Source organism: Ruditapes philippinarum, unplaced genomic scaffold (genome assembly GCF_026571515.1).
Source record: "Ruditapes philippinarum isolate M1 unplaced genomic scaffold, ASM2657151v2 ctg6864_1_1_1_1, whole genome shotgun sequence".
NCBI classification, from domain to species: Eukaryota; Metazoa; Mollusca; class Bivalvia; order Venerida; family Veneridae; genus Ruditapes; species Ruditapes philippinarum.
In genome coordinates this window covers 1-26,036 of record NW_026863995.1, presented here as the reverse complement: position 1 = coordinate 26,036, position 26,036 = coordinate 1, and the positions used below count along the sequence as shown (strand labels likewise).

The window sequence follows — 26,036 nt, the reverse complement described above, 5'->3', positions numbered from 1 at the left end:
AATTGTTCAAAGAATTTAATTCCATGCAGAACTCTGGTTGCCATGGCAACCGAAAGAAAAATCTTTAAATATCTTTTTTTAAACAACCGTAGACATTAGATATTTTGCATGAAACATCTTCTAGTGAGTGTCTACCAAGTTTGTTCAAATAAAAGCCCTGGGGTCAAAATTGGCCCCGCCCCAGGGGGTCATTGATTTTCCCTATACGCATATAGTAAAAACTTTAAAAATCTTCTTTTGAAGAACCCAAAGAGCTAGAGCTAAGATATTTTGCATGAAACATCTTCTAGTGAGTGTCTACCAAGTTTGTTCAAATAAAAGCCCTGGGGTCAAAATTGGCCCTGCCCCATGGGGTCATAGATTTTCCCTATATGCATATAGTAAAAACTTAAAAAATCTTCTTTTAAAGAACCCAAAGAGCCAGAGCTAAGATATTTGGCATGGAACATCTTCTAGTGAGTGTCTACCAAGTTTGTTCAAATAAAAGCCCTGGGGTCAAAATTTGCCCTGCCCCAGGGGGTCATAGATTTTCCCTATACGCATATAGTAAAAACTTAAAAAATCTTCTTTTAAAGAACCCAAAGAGCTAGAGCTAAGATATTTGGCATGAAACATCTTCTAGTGAATGTCTACCAAGTTTGTTCAAATAAAAGCCCTGGGGTCAAAATTGGCCCCGCCCCGGGGGCTCATTGATTTTCCCTATATGCATATAGTAAAAACTTAAAAAATCTTCTTTTAAAGAACTGTAAGAGCTTGAGCTAAGATATTTGGCATGAAACATCTTCTAATGAGTGTCTACCAAGTTTGTTCAAATAAAAGCCCTGGGGTCAAAATTGGCCCTGCCCCAGGGGGTCATTGATTTTCCCTATATGCATATAGTAAAAACTTAAAAAATCTTCTTTTAAAGAACCGTAAGAGCTAGAGCTTAGATATTTGGCATGAGACATCTTCTAGTGAATGTCTACCAAGTTTGTTCAAATAAAAGCCATGGGGGTCAAAACTGGCCCTGGCCCAGGGGGTCATTGATTTACCCTATATGCATATAGTAAAAACTTAAAAAATCTTCTTTTAAAGAACTGTAAGAGCTAGAGCTTAGATATTTGGCATGAAACATCTTCTAGTGAATGTCTACCAAGTTTGTTAAAAAAAGCCCTGGGGTCAAAATTGGCCCCGCCCCAGGGGGTCATTGATTTTCCCTATATGCATATAGTAAAAACTTAAAAGAACCCAAAGAGCTTGAGCTAAGATATTTGGTATGAAACATCTTCTAATGAGTGTCTACCAAGTTTGTTCAAATAAAAGCCATGGGGGTCAAAATTGGCCCTGCCCCAGGGGGTCATTGATTTTCCCTATATGCATATAGTAAAAACTTAAAAGAACCCAAAGAGCTTGAGCTAAGATATTTGGCATGAAACATCTTCTAATGAGTGTCTACCAAGTTTGTTCAAATAAAAGCCCTGGGGTCAAAATTGGCCCTGCCCCAGGGGGTCATTGATTTTCCCTATATGCATATAGTAAAAACTTAAAAAATCTTCTTTTAAAGAACCGTAAGAGCTAGAGCTTAGATATTTGGCATGAGACATCTTCTAGTGAATGTCTACCAAGTTTGTTCAAATAAAAGCCATGGGGGTCAAAATTGGCCCTGGCCCAGGGGGTCATTGATTTTCCCTATATGCATATAGTAAAAACTTAAAAAATCTTCTTTTAAAGAACTGTAAGAGCTAGAGCTTAGATATTTGGCATGAAACATCTTCTAGTGAATGTCTACCAAGTTTGTTCAAATAAAAGCCCTGGGTCAAATTGGCCCCGCCCCAGGGGGTCATTGATTTTCCCTATATGCATATGGTAAAAACTTAAAAGAACCCAAAGAGCTTGAGCTAAGATATTTGGCATGAAACATCTTCTAATGAGTGTCTACCAAGTTTGTTCAAATAAAAGCCCTGGGGTCAAAATTGGCCCCGCCCCAGGGGGTCATTGATTTTCCCTATATGCATATAGTAAAAACTTAAAAAATCTTCTTTTAAAGAACCGTAAGAGCTAGAGCTTAGATATTTGGCATGAGACATCTTCTAGTGAATGTCTACCAAGTTTGTTCAAATAAAAGCCATGGGGGGTCAAAATTGGCCCTGGCCCAGGGGGTCATTGATTTTCCCTATATGCATATAGTAAAAACTTAAAGAATCTTCTTTTAAAGAACCGAAAGAGCTAGAGCTAAGATATTTAGCATGAAACATGTTCTAATGGGTGTCTACCAAGTATGTTCAAATAAAAGCCATGGGGTCAAAACTGGCCCCGCCCCGGGGTCATTGATTTTCCTTATATGTGTATAGCAAAAACTTAAAAATCTTCTTTGAAAAAACCCAAATAGCTAGAGTTTAGATATTAAGCATGAAACATCTTTAAGTAAATATCTACAAAGTTTGTTCAAATAAAAGCCCGGGAGTCAAAACTGGCCCTGCCCCAGGGGTGTCATTGTTTTTAACTACATGTGTATAGTAAAAACTTAAAAAATCTTCTTTTAAAAAACCCAATGAGCTGGAACTTAGATGTTTAGCATGAAACATCTTATGGGTGTCTACTAAGTGTGTTCAAATAAACAAATAAAAGCCCTTGGGTAAAAATTGGCCGGGGGGGGGGGCTATATACAGGTGAGCGAAATCAGGGCCATCATGGCCCTCTTGTTTGTTTTTTTTTATAGAAAAGACCAACTTTACTTGGTCTATAATAGGATATGCAGCTTCCCATACATAGCTTATTCATTCTTTTATCCAAATTAGACATTTTCAGTAAGAATTTAATAAATTTCAATAAATTTCTATGACTCAAAGATGGGTATAGGATATCTTTTCATAATGAAAGGGAAACAACTCATGTTGGAATGTGTACATATGTTATTCAATTTTACCAAAAGAGGTTCAATGGCTTTGAGAAAGTCTTAATGTCGTGACTTGTTTATGATGTGTGAATATCTCACAGCTGAGTAGAATTCGACATCATATTGCATCATTGTAAGGTCAGCTGTAGGTCATTAACCAGAAAAAAAGAAACTGGCCTAAAGAAACATTAAATTTGTTTCTCCATCTACAGAACTATTTGATGGATGATCACCAAATTTTGTCTGTAGCATTCATAGGTAGCCTTTTATCAAATGTGCTCATATTAATTTGATTGGACCGCTATAGCTAAAAATATTTGGAGCAACTATAGCTAAAATGCCCTGGGCCATGGCATTTCTTCAAAATATAGTTTAATAATGAAAGGAAAATAACTCATGTTGGAATGTTTCCATACATATGCATACATGTGAACTCTCCCAATTTGAGCAGGAGACACCTTCTTTCTCCTGTCTAATTTTATAATATTTTTCTTAGAATAAGGGGTGTTTTAAAAAAAATAAAGAGATCTCCCTTGTTTTTCATTTCAAAATCTCCCTCTTTTTTGAAGTAAATTATCCCTCTTGAAAAAAGGTTCACATGTATGTACATGCTATGCATAAAATAAAGATTTAATGTCTGAATGTCAGGACCTGTTTGTTTTACAGAGATCTGAGGTCAATGAGCTTTGCATATTTCTGTTTGTGCCCTAGAATTCAGATTGGCATTGCATCATTCTAAGGTTCATTTGTAGGTCAATCAAGAGAATTTTACCCAAGGCCTAAAGTAATGTTTCATTTGTTTCTCGTACCTTACTAACTTAGAGAAAGCACATTTCAATAAATATTGGGACACACTGTTGACCACTGTGCAGACCACCACCACCATGCTGACCACCACAACCATGCAGACCTCCACCACCATGGTGTCCGTGTTACACCACTATGCAGACCAACACCGCCATGCGGACCATCACCATCATGCGGACCACCACAACCATACGGACTACCCCCACCATGGGGACCACCATGCAGACCACCACCATGCGGACCACCACCACTATGCGGACTACAAACATGTGGACTACCACCACCAAGCGGACCACTACCACAATGCGGACCACTCGCATGCGTACCACCACCACCATGCGGACCACTACCACAATGCAGACCACTAACATGCGGACAAACACCACCATGCAGATCACCACCAACATGCGGACCACCACCTCCATGCTGACCACTTTTTTCCATGCGGACCATTGCCACCATGCAGACAACCACCACCATGCGGACCACCACCACCATGTGGACCACTACTACCATGTAGACCACTAACATGCAGACCACCACCACCATGTGGACCACTACTACCATGCAGACCACTAACATTCGGACCACCACCACCATGTTGATACCACCAACATGGGGAACATCACCAACATGCGGTCTACCACCAACATGCGGACCACTGCAAATGTGCGGACCACCACCAACATGCAGACCACCAACATGCGTACCATCCCACCATGCGGACCACCACCACCATGCGGACCACCACCAAAATGCGGACCATCACCAGCATAAGGACCATCACCAGCATGAGGTCCACCATCAACATGCGGACCACCACCAACATGCGGACCACCACCAGCATGGGGAACATCACCAACATGCGGTCCACCACCAACATGCAGACCACCGCCAATATGTGGACCACCACCAACATGCAGACCACCAACATGCGGATCATTAACACCATGCAGACCACCACCACCATGTGGACCACCACCGCCATGCAGACCACCACTGCCATGCAGACCACGGCCAACATGCGGACCACCACCAACATGCAGGTCACCATCATGCGTACCACCACCATGGGGACCACCACCAATATGCGGACCGCCGCCAACATGCGGACCGCCACCAACATGTTGACCACCACCACCATGTGGACCACCACCACCATGCGGACCACCTCCTCCATGCGGACCACCATCACCATGTGGACCACCGCCAACATGCGGACCACCGCCAACATGCAGACTGCCACCACCATGCTGATCACCACCGCTACCATGCAGACCACCACCACCATATGCATTTATATATAAATGCGTATATATATATATATATATTTAGGATATTCGTTATATATAGACCAAAGTAATGTGACAAGACAGACTGATTAAATTTATAAAAAGAAACCTTTTTAATTGTTCAAACATTTCTTTGTTTGCTTTAAGAAAAAGTAAAAAGTCGAGCGTTGCCCCCGCCTTGGGGTGGCTCTTGTTTATTCTTTGTGCTATTTTAGTATCAGTTTCAATTACACATTTTGCAAACTTGGTTATCATTTGTTGAAAGTTTCATACAATGTATGTAAAGTTGTTTTCATGTTCACTGAATACATTTCATCAAAACAACATTTTGCCTTTTTCCTCTATGTAGTTAAAGATACAATTGTTTCCCATTTCTATTAAACAATGTTAAAGAGAAAGATAATTAACCTGAAATGTTAACTCTCTGGTCATGTTGACTAGTATACCTATGTTATCTTAAAGAAATATTGACCGGTGGTGTCATCCTGACAAACAGTAAACATGTATATCTAAATAATGAGATTATATAATTATTTATTTTTTTTAGATAATTAAAAAAAAAGAAAGATCGCAATTTTGAAAAAAGTCATAGGCAAATTTTATCACAAATTAATGGTGGATGATCACCAAGCTTGGTTCCTATCATTTTTACTATAAAGAAAAAAACAATCAGTGTCGGGAAACCTTATAACTAGAAAGGAAAATTGAAGTTGGCCTGGACTTGTCCTTCTACAAGTTTATTTTTTAAAAAAATATTTCTATAATCACTGAAAAACAGTTGTTTCTGGTGAGCGATTCAGGGCCATGATGGCCCTCTTGTTTAAAATATTGTTACTGACAAGAATCTGAGTCGGGGGGCATTTGTGTTTAACAAACAGGTTCTTGTTTGTCTATGTATAAATATTAAGTGATCTTTATAATATGGCATTGACAAAGCAGTATCTGCCAGAACAGTGTTAATCTAAAACTACTAAAAGAATTCCTTGCATATTTTACCATTTTAGATCATCTTGCTTTACCTTATTGATAGTATGCAGATCTGAGCACAATAACAGAAACATTTTGTACCGGTGCATATAGTGTTACTCTGTTCTGTCTTTCCGTCATCATCAGTTTCCGTTCATTATCTTAGAAACAGTTGCACACATTCAATTCAAATTTGACATATTGGTCATGGTCCGATAACTTTTGAGTATTGCCCCTTCCGTTGTTCCGTCTTTCCGTTCATTATCTGCCCAACAGTATTACTCACCCATTCAACTCAAATTCGACATATGGATACGTCAAAGGAATGTGCAGATCAAGTTTGAATTTTGTCATGGTCATTGATTTTTTGCAAAGTTATGCCCCTTTCACTTTGAAAAAGTTATGAAATTTTCAGTTCCTTTCATTATCTCCCAAACAGTATTTCACATTCAACTCAAATTTCTCATATTGATATGGCGAAGGTCAAGTTCAAATTTGATTATGGTTCGATAATTTTTTGCAGAGTTATGCCCCTTTCACTTTGAAAATAATAAGAAATTTTCAGTTTACATTAATTGTCTCCCTATTCAACTCAAATTTTACATATGGATAGGTCAAAGAAATGCGCAGTTTGAATTTTGACATCGTGTCAATGACTTTTGGCAGAGTTATGCCCCTTTCACTTTGAAAATAATAAATTTTCCATTTTGGTTCATTATTACCCCAATGGTATTACACATTCAACTCAAATTTGACATATGAATATGTCAAATGAATAGGCAGGTCAAGTTTAAATTTGGTGTTTCAATGATTTTTGGCAGAGAAATGCCCTTTAACTTTGTAAAAAAAAGGAAATTTTCAGTTTCTGTTCATTTTCTCCCCAACAGTTGTACATAATTATTCAACTCAAATTTTGTATGACATAAGAATACACTGGTCAAGTTTGAATTTGGTCATGGTTTGATGATAGCTGACAGAGTTATCCATCATGAACTTTAAAAAAAATAGAGATTTTTAGTTTCCATTCATTATCTTCCCAATAGTTGTACACATTCATCTCAAATTCGACATATAGATTATCTGAGGAATAAGCAGATCAAGTTTGAATTTGGTTGTGGTGTAATGATTTTTGACAAAGTTATCTCTCTTGAATGTTGGAAAAATGTTGACTCATATTTTTGTGGAAATGTATGTAGCAGTTTACAAAAGGTTAACACTGAATAGTTTCTGTGCTTTGACTTACTTTGTATATAAGTGGTTTGTGTTTACATTGAATAAATTATATATAAGTTTTAAGGGCTTTGAGCCTAAAATGAAAAAAAATAGTTTTGTGCAAACAAATTTGGAACTATTTTATTATAACATCTGAAATTTTGCTGCATGCGGGGGCATCCATGGCATGATGACACATTTGTAGTCTCTTTTTATTTTGTAGGCAAAGCAAAGGGTCATGATGGAAAGAGTGATAGGTAACAAATTATTACTATAACTTGCTATGTAATTATCATAAAAAGGTACATGAATTACACAATCTTGAATAGTACTTACAAAAAAACTATTTATCACAAAGTCTTCATAATTCACATACTGATTGGTCATAACTATTAGATGACCCCTATTGATTTTAGGGTAACAAGGTTAAAGGGCAAGGTCACTGGTGCCTATTGATATTGAGATCACTTTGGCAAACGTCCAAAGGTCACAGAGGCCTTAAATGTCAAAATGGTTTCCCCTTATTATTTTGAAAACTGTTTTCACATATTTCACATATTGGTCATAACTAGAAGGAGACTCCTTGTTATTTTTCTTACTTAATAGGCTTGTCCAGAGCATAAATTGGTCACTATAAGTTTGATTGACTCCAAATCTTGTATGTAAGCTTTTTTATGCCACCGCAGCATCTGTGTTGCGGTGGAATATAGCGATTCACATGTGTGTGTGTTTGTACGTATCTGTGTTATATAGATTATATAGTTAACTTAAAAAATCTTCTTGTGAAAAACCACTAGTCCAATTTCAACCAAACTTAGCAGGATTGACCATTGGGTGAAGGGCTTCCAAAGTTGTTCAAAGAATTTCATGCCATGCATGGCAACCAGAAGGAATTATAAGAATAAATTAAAAATCTTCTTGTAAAGACCCACAAGGCCTGGAGCATAGATATTTTGCATAAGGCATTGTCTGGTAGACTTCTACCCAGATTGTTCAAATTATAGCCCTTGGGTCTAAATTGGCCCCGCCCCGAGGTCATTGATTTTCACAATATGTACAAATAGTTATAACTAAAATACCTTTGTGTCTAAAGGAAAAAGGCTTAGAGCTTTGATATTTGGTATATGATATCATCTGTAGGTACTCTCCAGAAGTTCTTCAAATTTTGCCTCTAGCGTCAAAATTAGCCCTGCCCAGGGTATTATAGGTTTTCCTGACATGTATATAGTAAATACTTAAAAAATTTTCTTCTCTAAATTGACAAAGGCTAGAGGTTAGATATTTTGCATGAAACATTGTGTAGTGAACCTCTACCAAGATTGTTCAAATTATAGCCCTGGGGTCAAAATTGGCCCTGCCCGAGGGTCATAGATTTTCACTATGTACATACAGTAAAAGAATTAAAAAATCGTATTGTCTGAAGGTACAAGACTTAGAGCTTTGATATTTGGAATATGATATCATCTATACGTACATATAGTAAAAAGTTAAAATTTCTTATTGTCTTAAGGTGCAAGGCTTAGAGCTTTGATGTTTGCTTTGTATTATCCATAGGTCCTCTACCAAAGTTGTTCAAATTTTTTCCCTGGTGTCAAAATTTGCCCTGCCCTGGGGCATTCATTTTCATTATGTACACATAGTAAAAACAGAAACTTAAACAAATGTTTTCTGAATTGGAGAAAGCTACAGCTTAGATATTTGACATGAAATGTTGTTTGGTGGACCTGTATCAAGATTGTTTTGAATTAAACCCTTGTGACAAAATTTTGCCTTGCCCAAGGGGACAGTGACCTACTATATTGTCCCTTGATGTACAGCCATGAAATTTGGACTATGTGCTTATTTTTATTTGTAAAATTGAACTTTGATATAAGGTGACCTAGATTTTGATGATGTGACCTACATGTTCTCTTTTGTCCTTTAATGTGCAGCTATGAAATTTGAACCATGTGCACAGATTTAAGATGTAAAGTGGACTTTGATATCAGCTGGCCTACAATTTGACAAAGTGTCTTACTGTGTTGTCCTTTCATGTACAGTCATGAAATTTTGGCCATGTGAAATATGACTTTCACCACCAAATTCATTAGACTCAACTGCATTGATAGATTCCTACTCTGATCTTTTATTTGAATAACAATAGATTTAACCACTAATCTAAAAAAAAAAATTCTGTTCCTACATTACTATTTAGTGTTGTATTAATGCGGTGGCATAGCATTTTTCACAAATGCAATCTTGTTCATTGACCTGAAGTGCAGTGCTTAATAATCCATCACAGAGTCCTCCATTTAATCTGTCAGTATAAAATTTGCATGGTTATTTTATTTTCAAACATAAAACAAGTTTTATTAATTCTGATGTAACATTGTTACAATCAGTTGAAATGCCACTCAAGTTCCAGGTACATGTGCATTGTAAGAGCAGTGTTTATAAATAAGTTATATTTAAGAAAAAAATGCCTAAGTGACAGCTATATAGTTCACAAGGCAACACATCCGACTCGCTGAGTTCTAGTTACTCTTTATTTCATAAGTAAACAACTTCTAACTTCAAAGATATGTTTGTTATCAAACACACCAAATGTGACGAGGTTCATAATTTTAGCATCAATATTTCTATAATTATTTCCCCTTGAACATAGAATTCTCATTATGAGGTGTTTTTTAATGCCTCAAAGGGGAACATAATTATTATAAGTTGCGCACTGTACTTCCATCCTTCTGTTCGTCAAATAATCTTGTTCGCTTTTCTCTCTGTTTTCCCCTTGATTTTTTTAGCTCACCTGTCACAAAGTGACAGGGTGACCTTTTATGATCACTTTTCGTCCGGCGTCCGTCCATCGTCCGTCCGTCCGTAAACTTTTACTTTAATTGACATCTCCTCATAAACCACTAAGCCAATTTCATCCAAACTTCACAGGAATGTTCCTTTGGTGGTCACCTTTAAAAATTGTTCAAAGAATTTAATTCCATGCAGAACTCTGGTTGCCATGGCAACCGAATGAAAAAACTTAAATATCTTCTTTTAAAAAACCCTAAGAGCTAAAGCTAAGATATTTGGCATGAAACATCTTCTAGTGAATGTCTACCAAGTTTGTTCAAATAAAAGCCCTGGGGTCAAAATTGGCCCGCCCCAGGGGGTCATTGAATTTCCCTATATGCATATAGTATAAACTTAAAAAATCTTCTTTTAAAGAACCCAAAGAGGTAGAGCTTAGATATTTAGCATGAAACATGTTTTAATGAATATCTACCAAGTTTGTTCAATTAAAAGCCCTGGGGTCAAAATTGCCCCGCCCCAGGGGGTCATTGATTTTCCCTATATGCATATAGTTAAAACTTTAAAAATCTTCTTTTAAAGAACCCAAAGAGCTAGAGCTTAGATATTTAGCATGAAACATCTTCTAATGAGTGTCTACCAAGTTTGTTCAAATAAAAGCCCTAGGGTCAAAATTGGCCCCGCCCCAGGGGGTCATTTATTTTCCCTATATGCATATAGTAAAATCTTAAAAAATCTTTAAAAAAGAACTCAAAGAGCTACAGCTAAGATATTTAGCATGAAACAAGTTCTAATGGGTGTCTACCAAGTTTGTTCAAATGAAAGCCCTGGGGTCAAAATTGGCCCCGCCCCGGGGGTCATTGATTTTCCTTATTTGTGTATAGCAAAAACTTAAAAATCTTCTTTGAAAAAACCCAAATAGCTAGAGTTTAGATATTAAGCATGAAACATCTTCTAGTATGTGTCTACAAAGTTTGTTCAAATAAAAGCCCTGGGGTCAAAACTGGCCCCGCTCCAGGGGTGTCATTGTTTTTAACTAATTATGTGTAAAGTAAAAACTTAAAAAAATCTTCTTTTAAAAAACCCAATGAGATAGAGCTTAGATGTTTGGCATGAAACATTATCTTACGGGTGTCTACCAAGTTTGTTCAAGTAAAAGCCCTTGGGTTAAAATTGGCCCTGATGGGGGGGAATATCATTGTTTTTTATTATATGTGTGTAGTAAAAACTTAACATCATGAAACATCTTCTAATGGGTGTCTTCCAAGTTTGTGCAAATAAAAGCCCTGGGGTTTAAAGTGGCCCAGCTCCTGGGGCCTATATACAGGTGAGCGACCTCAGGGCCATCATGGCCCTCTTGTTTAACTGTTATGCCCCTTATTATGCTTGGAATAAAAATCACCTACCTGTCCGCACCACCAATAGTCCTTAATCTTTAAAATTCTATACTGTAACCAGAAAACTGGATACTATAACATGTTCCCTACGGTGGTCATCTCCAGTCAAAAACTAGGAGCTAAAAATAGAAAATCTTGTTAAACTCTAGTGGCTGCAGTTTTGATCCAAATATTCTGGAAATTTGTCAGAATGGTTGTTTTGATGATTTCTAGGGAAAGTTCTAAGATGGGTCATCTCCGGTCAAAAACTAGGTCACAGGAGCTAGAAAAAGAAAAAGCTTGTTAACACTCTAGTGGCTGAAGTTTTGATCCAAATATCCTGGAAATTAGTCAGAAAGGTTGTTTTGATGATTTCTAAGTGAAGTTCGAATTTAGGTCATCTCCGGTCAAAAACTACGTCACAGGAGCTAAAAAAAGAAAAAGCTTGTTAATGCTCTAGTGGCTGCAGGTTTGATCCAAATTTTCTGGAAATCGGTCAGGAAGGTTTTATGATGATTGTTAGGTCAAGTTTGAATATTGGTTGTCTCCGGTCAAAAACTAGGTCACAGGAGCTAAAAATAGAAAAAGCTTGTTAACACTCTAGCGGCTGCAGGTTTGATCCAAATTTTCTGGAAATCGGTCAGGAAGGTTGTTTTGATGATTTCTAGGTCAAGTTTGAATATTGGTTGTCTCCGATCAAAAACTAGGTCACATTGCCCAAATATGGATAAACCTTTTTTAAACACTAGAGGTCACATCTTTGACTCAGTTGTTATTAAACTTGGCCAGGATGCTTGTCTAAGACATTGCTTTGATTTGGTTGATGGGTCAGGGGAGCGATCTAGGGCCATCATGGCCCTCTTGTTTAGTAAAATAAGCTTGTCCACGCTACAGCTCCTAAACTGCCAGGGGATTCAGTGAAACTTCACAGGATTGTATGTCACCAAATCTAGTTGTGTATAGTGTCTTGATATTTCAGTAAATTAACTTTGGCCATCCTTCATCTCAAAAACTATTTGGAAAATTTCAGTGATCATTTATAAAATTGTTTGCATGGTGAAAAGATTTTCCAAGTCTAGTTGTGCATAGTTCCATGATTTTATGCAGTAATTGTTTTTGGCACAGTTATTTTGATGATGAATTTTTTAGTGACATTTGTTTAGACTATTTCTTCCAAACTTCAAATGGATTTATGTCTCTATTGTTTTTGCCCTCGCTATCTGTCCGTCCGTCTGGTTGTCTGTCTGCATTAAGCTTGTCCGCCCTTCATAGATCAAACTTCTGGTGGGATTTCAACCAAACTTTACACGAGTGATCAGTACCATCTCAAGATGTGCACTTTACAGACACGTTCTGCTTGGTTGCACAAAATGGCCGCCAGAGCTAAAAAAAAGAAAAAAAATCTTGTCCGGCCTTCACAGGTCAAACTACTGCCATGGTGGGATTTCAACCAAACTTTGCAGTAGTGATCGGTACCATCCCTAGTTGTGCACATCACCGGCACGTTCCGCTTTAATGCACAAAGTGGCCGCCAGAGCAAAAAATAGAAAAATCTTATCTGGCCTTCACAAGTCAAACTACTTGTGGGATTTCAACCAAACTTTACAGGGGTGATCAGTTGTGCACTATCCCTAGTTGTGCACATCATTCTGCTTCGCTGCGCAAAATGGCCACCAGAGCTAAAAATAGAAAAATCTTGTCGCCTTGACAGGTCAAAATACCGGTGGGATTTTAACAAAACTTAACAGGAGTGATCAGTACCATCCCTAGTTGTGCACATCACTGGCACTTGCCTCGCTGCACAAAATGGCCGCCAGAGCTAAAAATAGAATATTCTTTTTTTGCCCTCACAGGTCAAACTACTGGTGGGATTTCAACCAAACTTTACAAGAGTGATCAGTATCATCTTTAGTTGTGCACATCACAGGCATGTTCAGCTTAGTTGCACAAAATGGCTGTCAGAGCTAAACATAGAATATTCTTGTCTGGCCTTCACAGGTCAAACTACTGGTGGGATTTCAACCAAACGTGAAATTCACAGGCGTTATAAGTACCATCCCTAGTTGTGCAGATCGCCACAATGTTCTGTTTCGCTGCACAAAATGGCCACCAGAGCTATAAATAGAAAAATCTTGTCCGACCTTCACAGGTCAAACTACTGGTGGGATTTCAACCAAACATTACAGGGGTGATCAATACCATCTGCAGTTTTTCACATCACTGGCATGTTCAGTTTCTCTGCACAAAATGACCACCAGAGCTAACATAGAAAAATCTTCTCCAGCCTTCACAGGTCATACTACTGGTGGAATTTCAACAAAACTTTACAGGAGTGATCAGTACCATCCCTAGCTGTGCACATCACTGGCATGTTCCACTTCGCAGCACTTCTAAAAATAGCAAAAATTCTTGTCCGGCTTTCATAATACTAAGGTCAAACTACTGGTGGGATTTCAACAAAACTTGATAGGAGTGATCAGTACCATCCCTAGCTGCGCACATCACCGGCATGTTCCACTTCGCTGCACTTCTAAAAATAGCAAAAAACTTGTCCTGCCTTCATTATTCTAAGGTCAAACTACTGGTTGGATTTCAACGAAAACTTTACAGGAGTGATCAGTACCATCCTTAGTTGTGCACATCACCCGCATGTTCTGCTTCGCTACACAAAATTGCATTCAGAGCTATAAATTGAAAAATCTTGTCTGTCTTTCACAGGTCAAGCTACAGATGGGATTTCAATGAAACTTCACATGAGTGACCATACATAGTTTTGTGAGACATATGTTTTTGTGACAAAAACCCTTCTAATTTTAGTTAAATTTTAGGAATGATATTTATCAAAGGCGGTTGGGCATATTTTACCAGTTTTTTGGCATATATTACGGATTTTATGTCAAAGCTTCCTTTCGGGGGCATATAAGTCACTTTTCAGTGACAGCTCTTATACTATTTCTTCTTCATTTTCTAAAGGATTACCTAAAATTTCAAATTTATGTTTCATATCAACTCCCACATCATAAGAATATGATTAGGTACATAATTCTAGTATCAATATTTCCAGAATTAATCTTCTCCTTAACTTCTTTATTTCTTTAGGGATTTAATCCATATTTTAATAATTAATATGATGTTTGTTATGAACACTTTCATCAACTGTGATAAGATTTATGAGTCTAACACCTGTATGTCCACAATTACCACCATTTTTATATGCCCGAAAGGGCATATTATGTTATACCCCCTGGCGTCCGTCCGTCCGTTAGCAATTTGGTTTCCGGAGCATTACTTAAATTCTATTTGGCCCACAATGTTCAAACTTCATAGGATGATTGTCCATATTGGGAAGAAAAACCCTTTTGATTTTGGGGTCACTAGGTCAAAGATCAAGGTCACTATTACCTTAAAACTGAAAACAGTTTCTGTCCGTTAGCAATTTTCCGTCCGTTAGCAATTTGGTTTCCGGAGCATAACTTAAGTTCTATTTGGCCCACAATGTTCAAACTTTATAGGATGATTGTCCATATTGGGTAGAAGACCCCTATTGATTTTGGGGTCAAGAGGTCAAAGGTCAAGGTCACTATTACCTTGATACTGAAAACAGTTTCCGGAGCATAACTTAAGTTGCATTTGACCAACAATGTTCAAACTTTATAGGATGATTGTCCATATTGGCTAGATGACCCCTATTGATTTTGGGGTCACTAGGTCAAAGGTCAAGGTCACTATTACCTTGATACTGAAAACAGTTTCCGGAGCATAGCTTAAGTTCCATTTGACCCACAATGTTCAAACTTCATAGGATGATTGTCCATATTGGGTAGAAGACCCCTAAAGATTTTGGGGTTACAAGGTCAAAGGTCAAGGTCACTATTACCTTGATACTGAAAACAGTTTCCGGAGCATAACTTAAGTTCCATTTGGCCCACAATATTTAAACTTCATTGGATGATTGTCCATATTGGGCAAAAGACCCATATTGATTTTGGGGTCACTAGGTCAAAGGTCAAGGTCACTATTACCTTGATACTGAAAACAGTTTCTGGAGAATAACATAAGTTCTATTTGGCCCGCAATATCCAAACTTCATAGGATGATTGTCCATATTGGGTAAAAGACCCCTATTGATTTTGGGGTTACAAGGTCAAAGTCACTATTACCTTAAATTTGAAAACAGTTTCAGGAGTATATCTAAAGTTCCATTTGGCCCACAATATTCAAACTTCTTAGGATGATTGTCCATGTAAGGTAGAAGACCCCTATTGATTTTGGGTTAACAAGGTCAAAGGTTAAGGTCATTTTTAATAACTTAAGTATTAATCAACCTATATCTGTAAAAGTTTATAGGATGAACAGCTAATTCCCATGTCTTACAAATGCTTCATCCTTACTATAAAAAAAACACTTTCGGGCATATAATGCTCCGCCTAGTGGTGCTCTTGTTAATTTGTTCTGTTTCATTCTTCTTGTTTCTATTAATACTAAGATAATTATTATTTGTCCCCAATCACATCATGTATGAGAATGTTCATAAGTCTATCATATTGATTTCAAGAATTGCCTCTTCTTTAGTTTAATACTCTTTCTTTTAAAAATGTTATATTCTGGTTATATCCAGGTTTTTTTTAAAGATTAACCTTCTGTCTGTCAGGTCCTGACTGTTTGTCTGTCTGTATGTCTGTGTCTGTCCCTTGAACTGTTTCTTTAATATAATATCACTTTGAAAGAAATTGAAACTTTTCCAACAAGTATACTGAAAATAGAGAAAACTTAAAACATTAGTTACACATTTTCATCCTGAGAAAATCGTTTTTGATTAACAGTTGTATAATCGTAATTTCCTCATTAGACAGGGAAACTTAACACATTAATTAACAGGTGTACGGACATTATAAGTCCCCTTACCTACCTGGACAAAATCTTCTTGTTTCATAGGTTTCTAATGTATTATTATGCTCTCCATAAAAATTGATGAATAATGAGCTTTTGTTTTTATGCCCCCGCCATGTAATGGCCAGGGCATATAGTGTTACCCTGTTCCGTCATTCTGTCATTCCGTCATCATCAGTTTCCGTTCATTATCTTAAGAACGGTTGCACACATTCAACTCAAATTTGACATATGGATATGTCATGAGAAAATACAGGTCAAGTTCGAATTTGGTCATGGTTCGATGACTTTTGGCAGAGTTATGCCCCTTTTACTTTGAAAACAATATGAAATTTTCAGTTTCCGTTCATTATCTTCCCAAAGGTACAACGCATTCAACTCAAACTTGACATATGGATATGTCATGAAAAAGATACAGGTCAAGTTTGAATTTGGTCATGGTTCGATGATTTTTGGCAGAGTTATGCCCCTTTTACTTTGAAAACAATATGAAATTTTCCGTTTCCGTTCATTATCTCCCCAAAGGTACAACACATTCAACTCAAACTTGACATATGGATGTGTTTTGGAATGCCCAGGCCAAGTTCGAATTTGGTCATGGTTCAATGATTTTTGGCAGAGTAATGCCCCTTTCACTTTGAAAATAATATGAAATTTACAGTTTCTGTTCATTATCTACCCAACAGTGTTACATATTCAACTTAAATTTGACATATGGATGCGTCAAAGTAATGCGCAGGTCAAGTTCAAATTTGGTCATGGTTCAATGATTTTTGGCAGAGTTATGCCCATTTCACTTTGAAAGTAATATGAAATTTTCAGTTTCCGTTTATTATCTCCCCAATGGTACAACACATTCAACTCAAAAAGACATATGGATGTTTTTGGAATGCCCAGGCCAAGTTCGAATTTGGTCATGGTTCAATGATTTTTGGCAGAGTTATGCCCCTTTCACTTTGAAAAAAATATGAAATTTACAGTTTCTGTTCATTATCTACCCAACAGTGTTACATATTCAACTTAAATTTGACATATGGATATGTCAAAGGAATGGGCAGGTCAAGTTGGAATTTGGTCATGGTTTGATGATTTTTGACAGAGTTATGTCCCTTTCACTTTGAAAATAATATAGATAAATCTTAGGAATAAGCAGTTTAAGTTTGAATTTGGTCGTGGTTCAATGATTTTAGACAAACTTATCTTTCCTGAATGTCGGAAAAATTTTGAACTTTCAGTTTCAGCACTCATACTTTTAGCCATTTTTTTGGCTACAAATATGCAATATCCTATTTTTAAAAGGTTAAGACTGAATCATTTCAGTGCCTTGAACATTGTATGAAAATGGTTTGTGTTAACATTGAAAAGTTTTAAGGGCTTTGAACTTAAAATGAAAAAAGTAATTAATGCACCATCTGAAATTTTGGGGCATCCGTGGCATTATGACACATTTCTAGTTTTTATTAGCTCACCTGTCACAAAGTGACAGGGTGAGCTTTTGTGATCGCTTTTCGTCTGGCGTCCGTCCGGCGTCCGGAAAACTTTTACTTAAAATGACATCTCCACATAAACCGCTGAGCCAATTTCATCCAAACTTCACAGGAATGTTCCTTTGGTGGTCACCTTTAAAAAATGTTCAAAGAATTTAATTCCATGCAGAATTCTTGTTGCCATGGCAACCGATAGAAAAAAACTTAAAATATCTTCTTTTAAAAAACCCAAAGAGGTAGAGCTTAGATATTTGGCATGAAACATCTTCTAGTGAGTGTCTATCAAGTTTGTTCAAATAAAAGCCATGGGGTCAAAATTGGCCCCGCCCCGGGGGTCATTGTTTTTCCCTATATGCATATAGTAAAAACTTAAAAAAATCTTCTTTTAAAGAACCCAAAGAGCTAGAGCTAAGATATTTAGCACGAAACATCTTCTAATGGGTGTCTACCAAGTTTGTTCAAATAAAAGCCCTTGGGTCAAAATTGGCCCTGCCCAGGGGGACATTGATTTTCCTTATATGTGTAAAATCTTAAAAATCTTCTTTGAAAAAAACCAAATAGCTAGAGTTTAGATATTAAGCATGAAACATCTTCTAGTGAGTGTCTTCAAAGTTTGTTAAAAAAAAAGTTCTGGGGGCAAAACTGGCCCCGCCCTAGGGATGTCATTGCTTTGAACTATATGTGTATAGTTATAACTTAAAAAATCTTTTTTTTAAAAACTCAACGAGCTAGACCTTAGATGTTTAGCATGAAACATCTTGTAATGGGTGTTTACCAAGTTTGTTAAAATAAAAACCCTCGGGTTTAAACTGGCCCCACTCTGGGGGCCTATATACAGGTGAGCGACTTTTAATTAAAGACTTTTTTTATTTGTTCAGATCAATTATCAACCAAATTATCATTAAATTTAAAACAATTCAATAAGTGTAGCAGTGTTCATTATAATTGTGGTAAATTACCAATTGCATGACAAATATGATTAAAATAGAATAATGAGACAAATTGTGTTTTTCATTATTGTTGAAGTTTTAAAAGTCAAATCATCAATGCCATCATTTTATTTATTTAAAACAATTCTTATAATTTCAAATACACTATTTATTGTAACAACTTATCTATAAATTCTGAAAGGTGAGGAAGAAATGAATTGTGCAACACTGTCCATCTAGCACAGGCCTTAGCTGTATAGAACTGGTGTTAAAACCAAATTATTTCGAAAAAAGTACTAGCAATCACCAAACAGCATAATGCAGTATGTCGCTCTCATACCCACTTCATAAACAGAAAATTCATCTGAGTGGGGACTTTGTCCTAGGTAGCAATTTAATTGAGGGGATTTTGTCCACTTCAAAATTTCACACATGAAGGGGATTATGTCCACCCATGGACGGGATTATGTTCAGATATACAAAAATACATGAAGGGGATTTTGTCCAAAGGGGATTTTGTCTGACATTCTAATTTACAATAATACAGACAAACAAAAATTCAAAATATTTAAGTTCATTCATGTCTTCCACAATGTCATAATTGAATGACCAATGTCCCTTCATAATGTTGCTGGGGTTCTTAACAGTAGGGGACTTATGTATTGCTTGCAATACTTTGATAAATGCTTGTTATCTTTTATACCCTCCTGATAATGATACATAAATTTATTTATATCAATTTTTTTCCATAGTTTTGTCTCCCTTTACTATGTCCAGTATTTAATTTGTCAAATAGTCTTCTGACAGCTCTTGTTTATGTATGTGTTTTTCAGAAAACCTGTTTATGAGGATGAAGATGATTATGGTATGTTTTTATTTATATTAAAGTTATGTTTTTACTCCTTTAACTCAAGTAAAGTCTAATCAAAAGCAAATATTTCTACACATTGTGTGAATTCATACATAAGCCCATTTTACTTTGAATGGAAAGCCTTCTAGTGTTAGAAAGTTTTAACATAGATTTTTATGAAAATAAAATGTACAAGGAACATTTTTTTAAGGGTAAAAAGTTTCTAGAAAGATCATCATTGCATAAATCTAAACTACTATATCTTAGTGTACGTAATCTTTCATGATTGTAACTTTTAACTTGATCTCTACAGTAGAGTTCAAAATTAAGTTTCCACCCTTGTGCACTTGTAGAAGTGCACACCATCTTCAAGTGCACTAGATCAAATGACTGGACAGGGTGACATATTTTTGTTTAATAGATCATTGCATAGCAATTGACAAGGGTAAAGTCATATATGGATTACTTTTGTAAGAATATATTTAACTCTTTGGGATATATTCATTCATAATATTGAATAATCAGATTTCTAAAACAATTTATATTTATTAGAAATCTCAGGGCTGGGAATCAAAACTGCGTCGTATCCTACAAATTGTAAACAAACGCCGCCATCTTGGAACGAAAAACGTATGTTTTTGTTTATAACTCTTTTTGTTGGAAATGACTGAAAACCAGATATATGTATTAACACGCTACACTATTTTCCGCTTCGTTCGGTATATGTTGCTTGCACAACTATTTTGTAAAACAAAAGTTATAGCGAACTTGCAATTCGAAGCGGGGCAGAATTTTTATGAAAATGTGTGGATACGACGCAGTTCATATTGCTTTATCTATCGTTTTTTCCTTCTAATCAATTATATATTTGTTTCCGAGTTCACCATAAACTTTGAAATATAATTTTGGATCATTTACTAAACTTTCATTAAAAAGAGATGTTTATTTTTTAAGAAAATAATGATTTTTACGAAATGATACGACGCAGTTGAAAATGAAATATGATACGACGCAGTTGTATTTTTGGCAGTCTTTTCAACAGGGATCATTTTGGCAATTTATTTCTATTTTATGGAATAATCACTTGCGCTAGATAAAAAAATCCAGATCATTTGCGGTGTATAGCAATGTTCTGTTGCTTTTGATTATTAAGAATACATTGTGTCATGTCCTATATAACATTTAATTTGAAAGTTTACATTATGGAAGCTTCTTTTCAGTTCAACATGAACATGTTACCTAATTAATCATAATATCTGAAATAATTTCTTATATTTTCCTGTATGTTAAATGTTATCCCTATTTTTTTTCGCAAAAAAATGAAGAAATCTATGAACTTGAATTCATTTTGGCTAGCTACGCTCTAAGTTAACTGTGGTATTGCATGTTCTGGGTAATGACTGCTTTTTTTGTGGTTTCTTTTCAAACTTTCACTCTACACATTAGCTTTACTTCGGGCGAGGACCTCAGGTGCGCCGTTGTGCATTATTTCAGGCAAAATGCTGCACCTGCAGAGAACCATCGACATTTTGAAACTAGCTTGATAGGTTTTCCACATGAAAGAATAAAAAGTCCCTGGTGGTTTTCGAATTCATAGCAGTTCAGTTCAAGTGATTTGAATTCAGTAAACATAAACAGCTTGGCCTCGGTCGGACACACCTGTCTGATTTGTTTTTTCAACAAAATTTGTTAACGTCTGACAGCTGTACAAATAAGCAGCTTTTTTATTAACTTCTGGCGTGAAGTTTTAAGATTATAAATATTTGAATTAATTATAAAAAGAATAACATTTAAATTTCTTATTTCGGTATGACTAACAGAGAAATTTTCAATGTAAACAGGGGGTTATCCTCTGTGAAGTCATTTTCTGAAAACTTTTGTTTAAGTTTTCAGGCAATTCATTATCAAATAAAAATCACACTTTAGTATGAAGGTATGTTAAGATGTCATGTCTCTAGTCTGTTGAAAATTCGGTGCAATAATCTGACCTAAATTTTCTGTTCAATATTGTGAAAACTTCTTCACTACTGTTAAAAGATCTTGTCTGCCTATATCTGTGTGCACAGCGTAAAAATACCTTTGCAAAACGGACACCTTCTTGACAAAATAATTTGTAGTTGTATCATATGTAACTCGATTTTGAAAATTTAAAGTTTTTTGATGGAGAAGAATGATACTTAAGTGCAAATATAAAAAATACATTCCGTAGACCTTTCCCAACGGCGATAAAGAAATGCAATACGACAATATCAGCGGTAAAGTTCTCGGCGCTGAACATAAAATGACTAAACGGAACGCATAACCTACTTGCAAAAATATATTGTAGCTTAACCATTTATAAAATAATTTTAAAAATTCAATGTTCAGTTTCAAATAATAAATCTCATCTGTCCTCACCGATTATTAAGAAAATGAATACAATAAAATCGGCACGTAAAAGACATAAGTAATAACGGAATTGACGGAAATTATTGATAATTACAAGTAACAAAGGTAGGCATGCAATTTGCGCATAGCGAGAGACCTTTTCAAAATGTGTAATTCTTTCTCTTTTTTTTTTAAAAAAAAGTTCATTCCTGATTAATACAGGGTCCAGGAGAGGTTACACTGGAATATTGAGTTTTGTATCAAAAATATTAATCACTCCCATTTCGAACTCATGGGAACAAGTTTATAAGCATGCTAAGGCAACACTAGAACACGTTGTCATATGGGTGTGCGATCACGTGTTTCAATGTATATTGCATATGAATCCAAAAAGAACAACCACACGCGTACATTCAGTTATTTTTTATTCAAATCGATGTTCTTCGTCAGTGAATAAACAGGAAGTGAATAAACAGGAAGAGACGTCACACGACGTCAACGTCCAAGATGGCGGAAAATATACATTGTTACGTTACGTTATATTAAAATCCATTAAAAAATTAATAAAGTTAATAAAGATTTCGATATATATATATATAAACATTCACGGATCCGTGAATTTCATAATACTTGTAATGTATATTGCATTTGATACAGCTTTTCGGAATTTGTAGATGCTTATGATAGGTAATAAAATGCAACCGAAAAATGCAGCCTTAATAGAATTGTATTACATTTCCATTTTTATGAAACCAATGAGTGACCTCTGCTTTTGACTTAAGTCGTAAACAAGAAATGTTGTTGGACGTTATAAGCATACCTAGCACATAATTTAAATAGTTTAACCAATATGCAGCCTGCAATGAAAATACAACTGCGTCGTATCATATTTTAATTTCAACTGCGTCGTATCATTTCGTAAAAATCATTATTTTCTTGAAAAATAAACATCTCTTCTTAATGAAAGTTTAGTAAATTATCCAAAATTATGTTTTGAAGTTTATGGTGAACTCTGAAAACGAGTATATAATTGATTTGAAGGAAAAAACGATAGATAAAGCAATATGAACTGTGTCGTATCCACACATTTTCATAAAAATTCTGCCCCGCTTCGAGTTGCAAGTTCGCTTTAACTTTTGTTTTACAAAATAGTTGTGCAAGCAACATATACCGAACGAAGCGGAAAATAGTGTAGCGTGTTAATACATATATCTAGTTTTCAGTAATTTCCAACAAAAAGAGTTATAAACAAAAACATACATTTTTCGCTCCAAGATGGCGGCGTTTGTTTACATTTTGTAGGATACGACGCAGTTGTGATTCCCAGCCCTGAATCTGTTATTATAAGAATGTTAATATCTTGTGCTATTTTCTCTTACTTTTATAGAGTAACATCACTTTTGTACTTTCTGTTTTTAATAACGTTTTTTATTTTTTTTTACAAGAAAAAGAGAAAACAACAACATGGTAAATGTTTACTATTTAGAAAATAAATGATGAAACAGAATTCAAGTTTGTATGTTTTCAAAATGTATTTTAATGTTTTGGGAATTATGGCCACTCGAGGAATACCAACGTGGATAACCAACATGGTTTTAGTTTTGGAAAAAAATAACTGTACTTAAAACGAAAATGTTAGTCATATATTAATTCACCAACAAATAGCCAAACATTAACCAAATACTAGTCACTAAGTTACCAAAGTTCTTTTTAGCTCCCAGGCCAAAGGGCCCAAGGTGAGTTTATAAGAAATTTAAAAATGGGGATACTCCCGGATTCCGTCGTCATGGGGTTAAAACCAATCGTCTTTTCTCTGAAATTGGGGGCAGAGGGAAAAATTTGGGTCGGAAAGCACCCTTTTTGACAGCCCCTTTTAAAATTTGCTTTCTTGTCTTTAAATTTGGGCCCTTTTTAGGGGTAAACCAGAGTTTTAAAAAAAGGGAACCCTTTAAACATTTTCTAACTACAAAAACTAAAAGAAGGTTGGATCCCCAAACTTTTTTCTTTTTAGTCTTGGGTAGTTTTTAAAATTTTGCTCATATTTTTCAAATTCCCCCCTTTTTAGGGGTCCCCTGGGCAAAAAAAAACCCCTTTAGAACCCTTTCTTCTAAAAGAACAAATTAAACGATAATCATAAAAACTTTGTTGAAAGCATTTTTGGGGTAGTTTTTTATCAATTTTGCTCATTTTAATTTTGGGCCTTTTTTGGGGGCCCCTTTATAGCTAAAAATAAAAAAACCCCAAAGACATTTTCTCCTCCCAAACAAATTGAGGGAAAATAATCTTTCTAACTTTGTCTGAAAGTTTTTTCTTAGGTAGTTTTTTTTATCAAGTTTGCTAAATTTAAAATTTTCTTGGGCCCCCTTTTGGGGGTCTCTATGGGTTTAAAAAAATTAAAAAAAACCTTTTTAAGCCCATCTTTTTCAACAGTATTTTAAATTTAAATGGATTTTAAAAATTTTTTCTGTAGCTATTTCTTGGGTTTTTTTTCAAGTTTGCTGATTTTAAATTTTATGTTTTTGGGCCCTTAGTGGGGGCCCCGGTAAAGCTAAAAAAAAAATCCCTTTGAAAATTTTCTTCAGCACTAATTGGTGGATAATCATCAAACTTTGTCTGCAGCATTCTTAGGAAGTCTTTTTTTAAGTGTGCTGATATTGATTTGATTGGCCCCTTTTAGGGGTCTCTAGGGCTAAAAATAGAAAAAAACCTTAAGACATATTCTTCTACAGAACTAATTGATGGATGATCACAAAAAACTTTGTCTGTAGCATTCTTGGGAGTCTTTTATCAAGTTTGCTCATATTTATTTTATTAGCTCCTTTTAGGGGTCGCTAAAGCTAAAAATAGAAAAAACCTTTGAACATCATTTCCTACTAAAATAACTGATGGATGATCACCAAACTTTGTCTGTAGCATTCTTATGTAGTCTTTTATCAATGGAATGTTTCTATTTGTGCGTACATGCATACATGTGAACTGTCCCAATTTGAGCGGGAGACAACTTGTTTCTCCTGTCAAATTTTTAACCATTTTTCTTAGAATAAGGGGTGTTAAAAAAAAAATCACCCTCTTTTTGATTTCAAAATTTATTACTGTACTATGTCTATTGTCAATTAAAAAATCTCACGCTTTCTTTAGAGTAAATTCTCCCTCTTGAACATTGAAAAAAGTTGACATGTATGTACATGTTATGCATAAAAAAATAATATTGAATGTCTTAATGTCATGACCTGTTTGCTTTTCAGAGATCTTGAGGTCATTCACCTGCTTTGTATCTTTCTGTTTGTAGGCATTGCATCATTGTAGGTTCATTTGTAGGTCACTCTAGAGAATTTTCTCCAGGAAATGAAATAAGGCCGAAAGAATTATTACATTTGATTCTGGTACCTTACTAACTTGGAGAACGCACATTTCAATAAATATTGTGACACACTGTTGAACCTGATGTTTCATGTGGATAAGATATTGTCACTGTGTAACAGATATGTGATTGTTTTTCACTGAGACTCATTTACCGTATCTGTTGTATTATATGAGAATATAATAATAATATATAGAATAGCCTGATCGATAGAAATTAGCTTGAACTGGTCTTCCCCAGCTGCATAACCACTTTCCCTGATATCAGTTTTTTTTCTTCTTTTTTTATTAGGTAGTATTTAAAAAAAATCAATAGGAAAGCACTCAAACTAATAAGGTAAATGTTAATAAATTAGAATTTATTTCATAAATGTAGATATGGCTAAAATTATTTTTCATCTTATTTTACTTTATAATCGTTTGTAACTTGCATTTTACATTAAGGAACAAAACTTAAGTTTAAGTGAACTTATGGCAACTTTAGAAGTATGTCTTGCTTGTCTTTATGTAATTGTCATTAGAGAAGTAAGATAATTAACCTGAAATGTTAACTTTTCTGGTCGAGTTGACTAAGTTCATACCTATGTTATCTTAAATGAATATTGACCCAAACTTGGTTCCTATCATTTTTACTATAAAGTAATTGTCGGGAAACCTAACAACTAGAGAGGCAAGTTGAAGTTGACCTTGACTTGTCTTTCTACAAGTTTATTTGAAAAAGATATTTCTATAATCACTGAAAAACAGTTGTTTCTGGTGAGCGATTCAGGGACATCATGGCCCTCTTGTTTATATACCAATACAAACTAATTGACCTTCGATTATCGTACTGATAACCATATTA

General features: G+C 35.5%; 1 protein-coding gene across 1 annotated transcript in view; it reads left to right on the top strand.

Moving 5' to 3' along the window:
• The window catches only part of LOC132724048 (hemicentin-2-like), a gene marked incomplete at its 3' end in the record, with an annotated part of 71,326 nt that extends 51,854 nt beyond the window's left edge, over positions 1-19,472 (top strand). Inside the window, 2 exon segments of the mRNA XM_060708856.1 lie at positions 7,376-7,409; positions 19,449-19,472. Coding sequence (XP_060564839.1) covers positions 7,376-7,409; positions 19,449-19,472 — 58 coding nt within the window.
• Positions 19,473-26,036: the final 6,564 nt, after the last annotated feature.